This window comes from Drosophila mojavensis, unplaced genomic scaffold, assembly GCF_018153725.1.
Source record: "Drosophila mojavensis isolate 15081-1352.22 unplaced genomic scaffold, ASM1815372v1 contig_16, whole genome shotgun sequence".
Lineage (NCBI taxonomy): Eukaryota > Metazoa > Arthropoda > Insecta > Diptera > Drosophilidae > Drosophila > Drosophila mojavensis.
The window spans coordinates 6,430,961-6,443,201 of record NW_025318693.1 but is presented as its reverse complement, the minus strand read 5'-3'; the positions used below and the strand labels follow the sequence as shown (position 1 = coordinate 6,443,201).

The 12,241-nt window shown below is 43.9% G+C and overlaps 2 protein-coding genes across 4 annotated transcripts; one reads left to right on the top strand and one right to left on the bottom strand.

The window, feature by feature from the left end:
- Window positions 1–301: 301 nt before the first annotated feature.
- Window positions 302–2,945, top strand: LOC6573246 (alpha-tocopherol transfer protein-like). The gene is made up of 5 exons (XM_001999297.4): window positions 302–689; window positions 755–862; window positions 1,986–2,130; window positions 2,437–2,650; window positions 2,716–2,945. The coding sequence occupies exons 1-5, from the start codon at window positions 415–417 to the stop codon at window positions 2,868–2,870; spliced, it is 897 nt and encodes a 298-aa protein (XP_001999333.1). The 5' UTR covers window positions 302–414; the 3' UTR covers window positions 2,871–2,945.
- LOC6573247 (protein kinase C-binding protein 1) lies at window positions 2,938–12,241 on the bottom strand. 3 transcript variants are annotated; one of them, XR_006356630.1, is made up of 12 exons: window positions 11,977–12,241; window positions 11,602–11,847; window positions 10,068–11,107; window positions 9,833–9,999; window positions 9,679–9,760; window positions 7,772–7,952; window positions 6,579–7,714; window positions 5,076–6,542; window positions 4,097–4,960; window positions 3,813–4,036; window positions 3,513–3,702; window positions 2,938–3,405 (listed from the first exon to the last, which is right to left on the bottom strand). XR_006356630.1 is itself a non-coding variant. In XM_032728857.2 (10 exons), the coding sequence occupies exons 3-10, from the start codon at window positions 11,088–11,090 to the stop codon at window positions 3,402–3,404; spliced, it is 5,184 nt and encodes a 1,727-aa protein (XP_032584748.1). In that variant the 5' UTR covers window positions 11,091–11,107; window positions 11,602–11,847; window positions 11,977–12,240; the 3' UTR covers window positions 2,938–3,401. The 3 variants fall into 3 exon arrangements, 1 of the variants encoding a protein (XP_032584748.1); XR_004363874.2 differs by having other exon boundaries at window positions 5,076–7,714; window positions 11,977–12,240; XM_032728857.2 differs by lacking the exon at window positions 3,513–3,702 and having other exon boundaries at window positions 5,076–7,714; window positions 11,977–12,240.

Below are 12,241 nucleotides of genomic sequence, written 5' to 3'. Positions count from 1 at the left end.
GCTGAAACACGAGTGTAAGTGCGAGTGTGTGTGCGCGTTACGTAACCGAAATAAAAGTAATAATAGTTGCCGAGAAAAACTTGAATTTTCACGCAAGTGAAATGAGCGGGCAACTAGCAAAAGCCAGTTGCACTTTTCTCAAACAGCAACAACAACAGCCGAGGAAAAATCAAATTTGCCAGGCAGCAGCAGCAGCAGCGGCAGCGACGCCGGCAGAGGCAGCCACTGCAATGGGGAACGCGCAACCAGTTTCACTTTGCGAAAGCAAAAACAGTTTTAATTTCAATTTCATTCGAGTGCCGAGCGTTGCTGGCGAAAAACGCAGCTCCCAAAAAAAAAAAAAATATATATATATATATATCTCGACAGTTCAATTTTCCATTATCAAAGAAAAATCACCATATATACTGAAATATGAAGCTGGCCGATTTGGATGAGCAATACAAGCGTTTTCCACAAATCAAGCGTGAGGAGATGCGAAAATTTGTCGATTGGATACATGCCCAGCCGCATTTCTCCCCCCACTTTTCCGAGGGGGAGGCACTGCATTTCTTCCATGCCTGCAAGTACAGCATGGAGATGGCTAAACAGGTGCTAGAAACAAATCTCACGGCCCGCACTCACCTGGACGACTTCTTTGTGAATCTGGACATCGAGTCGAATCAACTAAAAAGGGCCATGAAAACGGTGTATGAAAGTCGAGTTGAGCTATGTGTTTTGTTCTCTGTAATTCATATATGTATATCACCTGCAGCTCCATCGTTCCACTGCCAGGTGCCACACCCGAGGGATACCGAGTTATAGTGGGCAAGCTGGAGGATCTGAGTGCATCTAATTTCAATTATGCCGATGTCATGAAACTGTAAGTGCAAGAGGAATTGCAACGTACTTTGCATATATACATATATGATAGAGAGATATAGTCTTTCTTCAAAAACCCTACATCTACATCTTTGTTCAATTTATCAAAAAATAGTTGTTAAACAAAAACAAATTTTTCATTGCAATAGATAATACAGAGAGTCTCTAATACCCTACACGGATCGATTAGATTAACACATTTTAATTACATATTTTACGTTGAGCTTCCATATGCTTCTTACATAATATTGCTAATGATTAGTATATATGTATGTATATTTTAGACGTATATATTAAGGTGTACATATTGGTGTAATAGTATTGCCAAAGAATCTTAATTGATTTAAATTTCTATTTATTACTAAGCTCAGTATATTCCCTTAGAGCCTTAATCCCGTATATTAGTGACATATGAAATATTCAATTATAGTTATGAATGCTAATAATAGCAATTAGGGAGCTACGCGCACTGAAATATTGTCAGTCATAATTATGACAGGTGCAAAATAGGCTTAATAAACCCAAGAGTCAAAGCTCAAAGTGCCTCAAGTCAGAAGCTAGTGAAAACGTCAGAGCAACGACTGAAACTATTAAAAAACATGCACGCAACACGCCACGATCAGAGACATTTGCTGGGTGCAGATACAGATACAAATACAAAGGCATCGATATACATATATGTGCATATACTATGTAGACACATACAGAAACAAACATGGATACAGATAACAATGTGCGAATATATACAGATACATATGCAGGCATACATACACATGTCTAGTTACTGATGCAAGCATAGACATAGATACACACAGCTAGGCATAGATATAGATACGTTTCTAGCTGCATGTATACCGTCATTGACAGACTTAAGATACATTTACAAACAGAAATACGAATTTCAAGTCTATACACAGATATAATTCTGAAATTTAAAGATAGAATCGGAAACAGATACAGGCAGAGTTACAGATACACACGCAATATATACAGATAAATTCTGCCAGATACATGCGAGACAACAATTTAAAGTTTAATGATTTCTAATTAAAATAGTAAAATACAATTGACAAACGTATAATATATTGTCATGCATGATGATCCGTGCAAACTGTCGTTTGCAGCTACTGCATGGTATTCGATTATTGGATGTACGAGGATGGCATACAGCCAGGCCACGTGATTGTCATTGATCTGAAGGGCTGCTCCTTGGGTCATGTGGCACGCATTGGCTTGCTGCAGATGAAGAAGTTCCTGTTCTATTTGCAGGTGAGTGGGATACAATATATAAAATACTTATATAGTAACGGGAAATTAAAACAAATATATAATATATACGTTATATTCTGGATCATCAAAGAGTTGATACAAGAATATAAATATTTGATTTTTATATCGCACAGAGCATCCGTTGCAAAAACCGTTGCATACTTTTGAACTTGAATTCTGATATCAAATATCTGAGATCTAACTAACAATATTTAATTCTGTACAAAAATGTAACTAAATAAAAAGTATATATGAAAGTCATATTATCTTATATATATTTAAATCTATATCTGCCTCTATACTTAGGAAGCAGCTGCGATACGTCTCATTGGTTTTCACTTCATCAACATTGTGCCGTTCATGGACAAGATAATGGCGCTAATGAATCCATTCATGAAAAAGGAGCTGACCAGCATACTCTACTTGCACAACGATATCAATGAGTTCTTTAAATTTGTACCGCGTGAGATGATGCCTAAGGACTATGGCGGACAACTCGAAGAGACCAAAGTGGCAAGAGGTAGGACTGCAAATAATATAAATATATTTATAATATACACAAACGTTTATCTATATATTACATAGAATTATACTACAACAAGCTGATGGATGATCGCAAGCAAATGCTGGAGTTCGAGACGCGACATCAGGTGAACGAAAAGTTGAGACCGGGAAAGCCAAAGAATGCTTCTGATTTGTTTGGCATCGCAGGTAACTTTAAGAAATTGGATATCGATTAATACAAATTCGATTACAAAAAAACTGTCTTTCGATTTGTGGTGTTTTGTTAAAATAAAGTTAAAGTTGTTATATGATCGTCGGAACATGTCTTCATTTTATTCAGCTTAGAGCTATATTCTAGTTACTTATGAACTTAGAGTTATATAGATTTCAAGGTTTCTTAACGAGTCGATACATACGATGAATGTACAGATGCCTTCGGTTGGCGTAGACTCCCGATAGATGATCTTATGATAATATAAACTACATATTTAGAACTAAAAAAAATAGTTGACCATTGGGTGAAGTTAGTAATTATTAGTAGAAAAGTCCATCTCATGGTTATATATACTTTACATGCTATGTGAGCCATGTATTAAAATTACAGCAATATATTTATATATCTATATATATATATATGTATACATGTCAGTAAAATAAATCTTGCGTTAATCCTAATTTTTCTTAATTGTTATTCTTTAATCAATATGTATACAGCTAGTGTTAAGGTTTGTAGCACTCGGACCCTTCAACTGCACTCGAAGTAATTGTTACCTGAAACAAAACCAAAATAAATAGTTAAAAATTATAATGGAATGTTATTGTAATAATAATATATATACTGAAGGCAAATTCTTGATTCGACACGCACTGCTACCTACTTCATGTAATCGACAATCTATACCATTGTGATAGAGACTGAACTATGTTTTATCCCAATTCGGCGTCGTATCTCGATCAAAATTATAATTAGAGCTTTCACAATTACATATACGGAATTCCTTCTGGAATGCTCTCTGCAAGCTTATACAAGAAGAGCTTTACTGCTCAATACGAATTACATGTATAAAACTTGTTTTACGAGTAAAAAAAAAGTTTTGTTATGGATGCCAAGTCAAAGTCGCACCATAAATATATATTTTTATGGTCTTGACTTTACGAACTGTTGAGCTGTTACTCACTGTTGAAAGCCGTGATTGATTTGGTTGTGGCGCATTGCCTGGGCGTTGTTGTTGTTGTTGCTGTTGTTATTGTTCATGTTGTTCATATTGTTGATGGGATTGTTTGCATTGCGGGCACGGCTGTTGCCTTTGAGAGAGCCTCGACTGGTGGACTTTGCCACGTGCTTCTGATGCTGCTCCGTGATGTGTCCGAACTGCGCATTGCTGCTGACTGTGATGGGCAACTAGGAAAGTGGATGATGCTGATTAGATGAAGAATTGCAAGTGGCATTAATTCAATTTACGGGTATATTGTAGCGCTGCACGGGAAGCGGCTGCGGCTGCGTTTGCTTTGCAGCATAGTTGAGTTGACTGTTCCGCTGAGTCGTCATGATCGTGTTGCCCAGATGACTGGTTGTGGCGGGTGTGATAAGGGTGACTGGAGTGACAATGGTGCTGCTGTTCGGGGCAGGCATTGTGGAGGGCAGCGAGACGGGTCGCAGAAAAGTGTTATTGGGCAATTTGAGCATCTCGGTGGAGGCGGGCGGTACGGGATTCACCAGCGATATCATCGGCTGATGCGTCCACTTTTTGTTGGGAGGGCCCACAACGGAAGTTCGATTTAATTGCTGGCTGGAAGCAGGCGTTGTGCTGGCCATTTGCTTGTGCTTGCCACGACCTGTTATTTCGGGTTGCGCCTGCACCTGCACCTGAACCGACGACTGCACCTGCACCTGCGGCTGCGTTTGTGCCTGCGCCTGCACCGTGGATGCTTGGCCACAAGTGGCGGAGTGACGCTGCCAATGCATCTGCTGGCAGGGATAGTCACAGTAGGAGGTGTTCCAGCAGCAATAGAGCTGCGCCTCGCGCATACAATTCGCGCACCATTGCTTCTTCTTGGCTTCCTCCACGGCTCGCATCCGCTCTAGTGTGCTATGCTGTCGCAGTTCATTAATCACCCGCTTGTTCTCCTGTTCCATGGTCTTGCGCATCTCAGAGATCATCATCTCTGTGGAGCGTTGCAAGTCCGCAATCTGCCGCTCGTAGTGCTGCTTCATGCGCTCGTTCTCCAGCGTCAGGCCAGCAATCTTGGCCTGCAGCACACTGGGCTCTCCTCCAGCTAGATCGCTGAGAGTGTCCTCAATGACCGAGATGAAGTAGTCCGTAATCTACGTGGAATTATATGTGATTAGCATATTACCAATCAATTGACTGCTACAGTGTTTGATTGATTCACTGATGTAGTGATTGAAATACCGTTACATACAACTGAACGTAACTCACCTTGTGCGCATTCTCCTTCAGTTTGGTGGACAGTGGTCCAGCTTGTGCTGGATACAAATTGGAACCATCTGACTGCAGTGGGCCGCACGGCCGCATCGTCAGCTTGGGTGGCCCAGGACGCAACAGCAACTCGCTCAAAGCGGTCGCCAATCCCGGCGTAATAGGTTCCGCCGGAATGGATTCACTAACCAGGGTATCACTGGGCAGGCCATTCAGAGCGCTGGCCAGCAGGCCACCCGACTCTGAGCCACTGCCCACTGGCCGAATCGTGGCCGTTGTCGCTGTGGTTAGCCCCGCCAGTGGCGGCGGCGGCAGCGAGCTGTTGGGAAATGTGGGCGCAGGTGCTGGAACCGGCACAGCCGTGATCGAGGTCATCACATTTGTGGATTGCAGCGTATTCTTGGAGACAGCTCTCAGCGGGGGCACTGGTATGCTCATCAGACTGGCATTGTTGAGATTGCAAGCGCTGCTACTGTTGCTGCCAATGCTGCTGCCGCCAGCTCCGTTGGTGCTGCGCGGTTCCATGGGTATGACCACCATGTTGGACTTGAGCAGGCTTGAGGTGGGCGTGGCAGCTGGCAATGCTAGCACGGACTGTGGTGCTGTCTCATTCAACGATTTGTCAGTCTTCACGCGCAACGGCTGACCCACTGCCTGTTGCAGCTTGGGCGAGGATTGTGGAACTGGTCGCTGAATGTTGCTCGACATGGATGCGACTGACAGCGCAGGTGATGCCGGCGCCGGTGGTGGCGTTGAGGCGGGTGACTGAGCTGCCGCTGGTAATGGACCATGAGGCACGCCTCGCAAAGAGCCACGTTTTGCTGTTTGAGCCGCCGTCATCGTCGTCGCCGTAGTTGCCGTCGCTTCGGGGACTTTGGGCGCCTGTTTCTGACTCAATCTCTGTATAGTGGTATCGCCTACGAAGCGCACAAAGGTTTCAGGCGCTGCTGCAACTACGTTTTGAGGGGGTGTGGCCTCAACAGAGTTGATTGCGGTAGGCTGCGCTTCTCGATTGGGCAATGTAGACGGCTTTGCAGGCTCATTGTGATCCGTTTCCATTTCCTCCTCGCTGAGCACCTCTTCCTTGATCTTAACTGGCTCAATGGCTTCAGCAGCTCGTGGAACTTCGGGTTGGGCGGGTGGTGCAGCAGTCGGCGGGCTGATCTCTGGCGCTGACTGTGCAATTGGTACTTGCTGCTGTTCCTCCTCTACTGGCATCGGTTGTGTCGCAGTTGCACTTGGACGCCCATTTTCCTCCTCATTTTCCTCTGGCTCAGACAGTACCTCTTTTTTGATCTCCACAAAAGGCACCACCTTGCTGATGAGCTGTTGCTGCTGTCGCTCCACTGCACGCTGTCTTGCTATGGTCTCATTAACAGCTGCTGGCTCATTCGGCTTGGTAGGAATCGGCTGTGGTTGCGGCTGCTTCTGCTGTGGTTGTTGCTGTTGTGGTTGCTGCTGTTGTTGCTGTTGTTGAATTTGTTGCTGCTGCTGCTGTTGTTGATCCCTGGGTATCTTGGTTATGGTTACGCCTTGCCGTCTGCGCACCAGTTCCACCACCGACTCAACCCCTTGATTTGCTTCAGTTGAGCCCGTTATGGTTGGAGCTGATGTTTCATTGTCAACTTTGAGCTGTTCTGCTTCCCCTTCAGTTGGCTCCTGTTCCCCCTCCCCCTCCTCATCATCGTCCTGGCATTCGTCTGCCGGTGCTTTGCGTGCGTGCTTTGCCCGTCGCCTCTGCTCTGAACTGCTGCCATGATGGCTCGTCTCGCTGCTGGCATCACTCTGTGAGTGTTTGCGTTTAATTATGGGCACTTGCTCCCCGGTGACAGTTGACGAAACCTTGGCTAATGTCTTGCAGGACTCCAGGGATTTGCGCTTAAGAACCACTGTGCACCCACGAGATTCTCTTAGCGCATCGCCAGCTCTTGGTATCACTTCATAGTTGCTGCTCTTCGGCTTCGGGTGATCGCTAGTGGATGGAGGCGACGAGGATTCAGCATCGTGGATTGGTTTTTTGATGGGGCTACCTGACTGATCAGATTCATTGCCCGATTCGGTTGCCTTCGTCTTTTTCACAATTGATAATTTGTCGCCGGCTGTTTTGCGTATGAGGAACTGCAGCGGCGTCTTGTTGGCAGGCGCCAACTGCCTGTTGATGACATCATTGACGCCCGGCATCATTTTCTCCAGCTGCTGTTGCTCCTCCTGTGGGTCGTAGGGCAAACGGTATGGAGCATAGTTGAAGGCGCCAATTTTATTCTTTATATGCTCAATGTGCACCTCCACCTCCCGAATGCACTCGGCCAGATCGCGAGCAGATCGTCGGCTCGTCTGCGTATTGGGATCTTGTGCGGAGTACAAAAAACAATCCTTAACGGGCACGTTGGCGCGATCGTGTTTCCCAAAAAACCGTACATTAACGCCTGCATTGGGACCGCAGCCCATAGCCTTGGCTGGCCAGTAGGGAAATCCTTTTAGCTTGGCCCACAGCAGCAAATGCGGCTGGGTGCACACCTTCACGAACCACTCGTCACTGGAGTTGGCATTCAAATAGCATTCGGCGCAGGTATCTATCTCGTTGGCCTCCTGCCGACAGACCTTGACTACTGCCTTAGAAGCTTGCTCCACTTTCACATCTGCTCGAGAATCAACGAATTATACTTTATTAAATTACAACAATTGATGCCACTTACCTCCGTAGTCTAAAATGAGTGCATTGTGCTGTATCCACTTCACCTCGCTGAGAAACTCGTCGGCGCTGTGAAATGCGTGATTTTTGATGCGTTCTGCTAAGGTTTCGAAGCTCACCGGATTGGCAAAGTATTTGCTATAACTATCCGGCAGTACATCCTGTGGTGCACGCAATTTGTGTACCTTCAAAAAGAAGAACAAAAATTAATAACGTTCAGTATATTCGGCTTTCTAAAAAATTAAAAAAAAAAAGGAGTTATTTAATTTCCGTTGGCGTGAACAGTTTTCAAAATGATAGAAGAAGCGGTAAACATGTGAACCTTATTGGTGCAGCAGCAGCAGCTAGACAGCTGAGCAGCAATTCGCCGCCTAAGAGAGTCGCGGCGAAGAGAGTAGCGCAATTTCTATTGTAAACAAACAAGTTTGACAAGAGAAGAGCGGGCAGTAAAATCAACAAAAACAGCAACAAACACAGGCAATTCGGAACAGAGCCAGACAAATGCCAGTATGTGCGCACACACTCCAATGCATAAGTGTGTGCGCATGTGACTGTGCGTGTGTGAGCGTAACTAACCTCAAATTACACAGCAAACGTAGCTGAGGCGGCAATACCAGGCAATATTATTGCGCCACTGACGTCGCCGCACCACCACCTCTACTACTGCTGTTGCGCTGCTGCTATTGCTGTGTGCTTATGTCTCTGCTTCTTCGATTTGATTTTGTTTGCTTCCTGCTGCCATTCACACATATTCTTGTACATTTATGCTCATACATAACATCAGCTAATATGTGCGTGTGTATATACAATGCAGGTGTGTATGTATGTATGTATGTATTAAAGTTAATTTGTCTGCGGTTTACACTTGTAATTGTTTTTAACGCTCATTGCTAGCTAACGGCTCAGACATTAAATTAATTAATTCATTTCTCGCACATTTTATGCCACAAAGGCAGCTCACTGGGTGGGGGCACAGCATTAATTTGCTACTTTATGGAGTGTTTTTGTTCGAGTCTCTGCTTCATGTTCAAGCATAATATTGTGCCCATCAACAACTAGAAAATAAATGTCCCAAATTATAATCTTAAGCTTTAATAAAGTTGCTTGGAAATGTGCAAAATATAAATGGACAATTGGAAATTCTTGCAATTTAAATTTGTAGAGGAGCGAAATTAATAATCCCAATTTTGATTTTAAATATTTTTACATTGCAAAAATATTTGTACATATATTTGAATAGGATTAATTTGTCTGCTAACTGCAATGTTGTTAATGGCATTATAAGAATTTCAAAATAAATTTATAAACATGAATCTAATTGGAAATGTACGTGATTTGATTATATTAATGTACTAAATATTAAGTTATTATTTCAGAAATTAGTTTTCATGGCAATTTAAATTATTGCGCTTATGCAAAAATCCCTGTATTTATTATCATTACAATGTACATGCGAATATATTTTATATTGAAAAGGGGTCCAGGAGAAAAGGGGATATGTTGCTCAGTTTAAAACTAAATAAAAACCCAGCAAAAGCGACGAGAACAAGAACGAGACATTTCAGGTATCTATACGTTTTCTTAACGATAGAGCGAGAGAGGAAGAGGGAGAGAGAGAAAGCCACCAGCACCGGCGATGGCAACGAAGAGAGCGCGCAACTGAAGACCTACATACACACAAGTACACGTGTGCGTGTGTGTAAGTGAACGGCTCTCTATGTAATTGTGTTGTGTGCGCGTAAATATTTCGCATGTTGTTTTCAAAATGACAAACGAACGAATGCGAACCGAAGGCAGAGAGATAATGAAAAACGCGATCGGTTACGGAAAGCGAGTAATATACTTACATATATGCATATTTTCATATTTATATTTCTATATGTGTAAGATTTATTTGTATGTATCACTCACCCCGCGCACAAGCTTCATGCGCTCCAGCGCATAAGCGAGCAACTGACTGAGCAGATCCACGGAGACATCATTGCGACGTGGCCTTCAAATGGCATGTAAATAATGGGATATTAAGCAATTGATACCTGCTTAACGAATGTACCAGAATATTTACCGCTTGGGCGCGCTATCGATCAGTAGACATTCAGGACATTTCCAGGAGCTGTCGAATTTCGTAGAAGCAGGCCGCACACAGTAGGCGTGGAAGGAGCGTAGGCATTTGGAGCAGGGCATCAGAGAGCCGCAGCCACGGCACTTCCAGCAGAAAGGATCCCAGTTATTCTGTAAATTTGGGGGAAGAATATAATAATGTAATATTTGTACGTTTTAGATATAATCGATCGAATTACCCTTGGCGGTGGCTGCCAAATCTCGTCGAGCCTTTTCTGCAGTTCTTCGCGTGCATCGCCGCTGCCCCCACCAACCGATCCCGTTATCTTGGTGTCATCTGTGGCATCCGAGAATATGGATATATTGGGATCCGTATCCGCCGTGGAGCTGGTGCGCCACTCTCCACCGTCCGTGTCCGCCTCTGCCTCTGCCTCTGCCTCTACCTGTTCCAATGGACCGATTCGATGGAGCTCAGATCGCATATGGCCACTACTCAGCGAGACGGTCTTGCTGCGGGAACGAATTCGACTCCGGTGGCTGCTGTTGCTCTCCTCCTCTGTCTCCTCGTTAGCGCTCAGATCAGCCAACGTGTCTTCGCCAGGATCGCAAGCCATCGAATAGTTGCGCCTCTTCTTTGTCTGATTTTTGGGCAGCTGTGTCGCCTGCTGCCATTCCTCTAGAGAATCCCACATTGGAGCGGGGATGCTCTTGCTGCGCTTCAGCGTCTTACCTCTAACTCTTGTGCTGCTCCTCGAACTGGGTAGTGTGCTGGACAGACTGCTGCCACCTGTCGAAGACTGCTTGATTAGATGCTCTGCAATGGCGCGAGACTTCCGGCGCTTAATCTTGGCGCTATCGGAGACGTAGCCGGTCAGCACTTTCGACTCATTGTGAGAGCGCTGCAGGGCAACCATTTCCTTTGGCACGCGCACCTTCACCTCCTGCTTGGGCGTCGATGTGCTTGTGGGCTTCGTTTCGCCTTGATGTGGCGCCACCTTGGTCAGCTTCATTGTGAGCGACGCATGGCCCCCAGCCGCTGCGGTTGTCTCCTTCCAGGCGCTCGAGTTGGAAGAACTGCTGCCATTGGCCGAGTCCGGAGGAGAACTGACAACATACTTCAATCGCTTATTGGGCAATGCGTCCCGCTCTTGGGCAGTTGTTCCTGCCCACAGAGTCGGAGGCGGGCTATCAATGGCCGAGGTCGCCTCATAGATGGGCCGCGGTATCGACTTGGTGCTGTCGTCGTCGTCGCTGCTATCCATCTGGGCTTAGTGATCAGCTGAAATTACATATATATTTATTATAAGAATAAGAAATTTGCGAAGCTGTTCAAGAACAAATACGTCAACAATTAAATACAATTATATAATTAATTGCGTCACAGAAATAATTGTTGAAATTTTTGTATTTTATTTTAGTGATCGTCTGAATTTAGTAATGACTCTAATTAAAATAATAACATTTTACAGTTTCTATTAATCATTCAATTTGACAGTTTCATTATTATTTCATACAAATGTGCTGCAATGTGCAAGTATTAAAACAGCAGTGGATAATTGCGCATAGAAGTAGGGAAATTATCTCCCACAACAGAGCATAATCTCAGTAATATTTTGTGCAGTTTTGCAAAATTGAGCAGCGACGAGTTCGTCGACTCGCTGCTCTGCAAACCTGCCAGCTAGACGAAGAGAGCGCAAAAGTATTGCTGGGATAAGGGAACGACATGGGCAAGGGTAAGGGGTAATAATTTAAGGAATAGTGAATTGTACTTACCAGGACTTTGTAGTTAATATCGTTGCATGCCAATACACATGCATCTATTTATACATATATAACTGTGTTTTCGTCTCTTTGTATGTAATTTTTATTGGTAGAAAAATCTTGCTTGATTTTTTTGTTGTTAATTCCGTTTTGCTTTCACGTTTGTGGCGCGTTCTGCATTGTTTTCTCTCAGTTACTTTTTCTTCTGCTGTTGTTGTTGTGCTTGTGGTTGCCCCTCTGTTGTTGTGGTACGTGCAACTGCAAAATGTAGACATGATATGTATAAAAAAAGACATCCATTTATTATGTACGGGCATTTTTACATACATACGCGCATATGCATTTTGTACGTAAAAGCCTGCACATTTTGTATATGCGTACACTTACCTACACACATGCATACATATGTATGTAAGTATGCAGACGAAGCTATTATAATTTGCTTTACCAATATTTTTATTATTGTATTTAGCTGATTTTTAGCTCATGCAGTTGAACAGCTGTTGGTACGCATGCTTTATCGATTCCAAGTCAATAATATGGCGTTTTTATTAAATTTTCTTACAATATTGTTGACTATTTTAATTTAGTTGCGGCCGCACTAGGAAAAAAACACCAAACTCGATGCGTCGTCGGCAAAGTGACTGAAAAT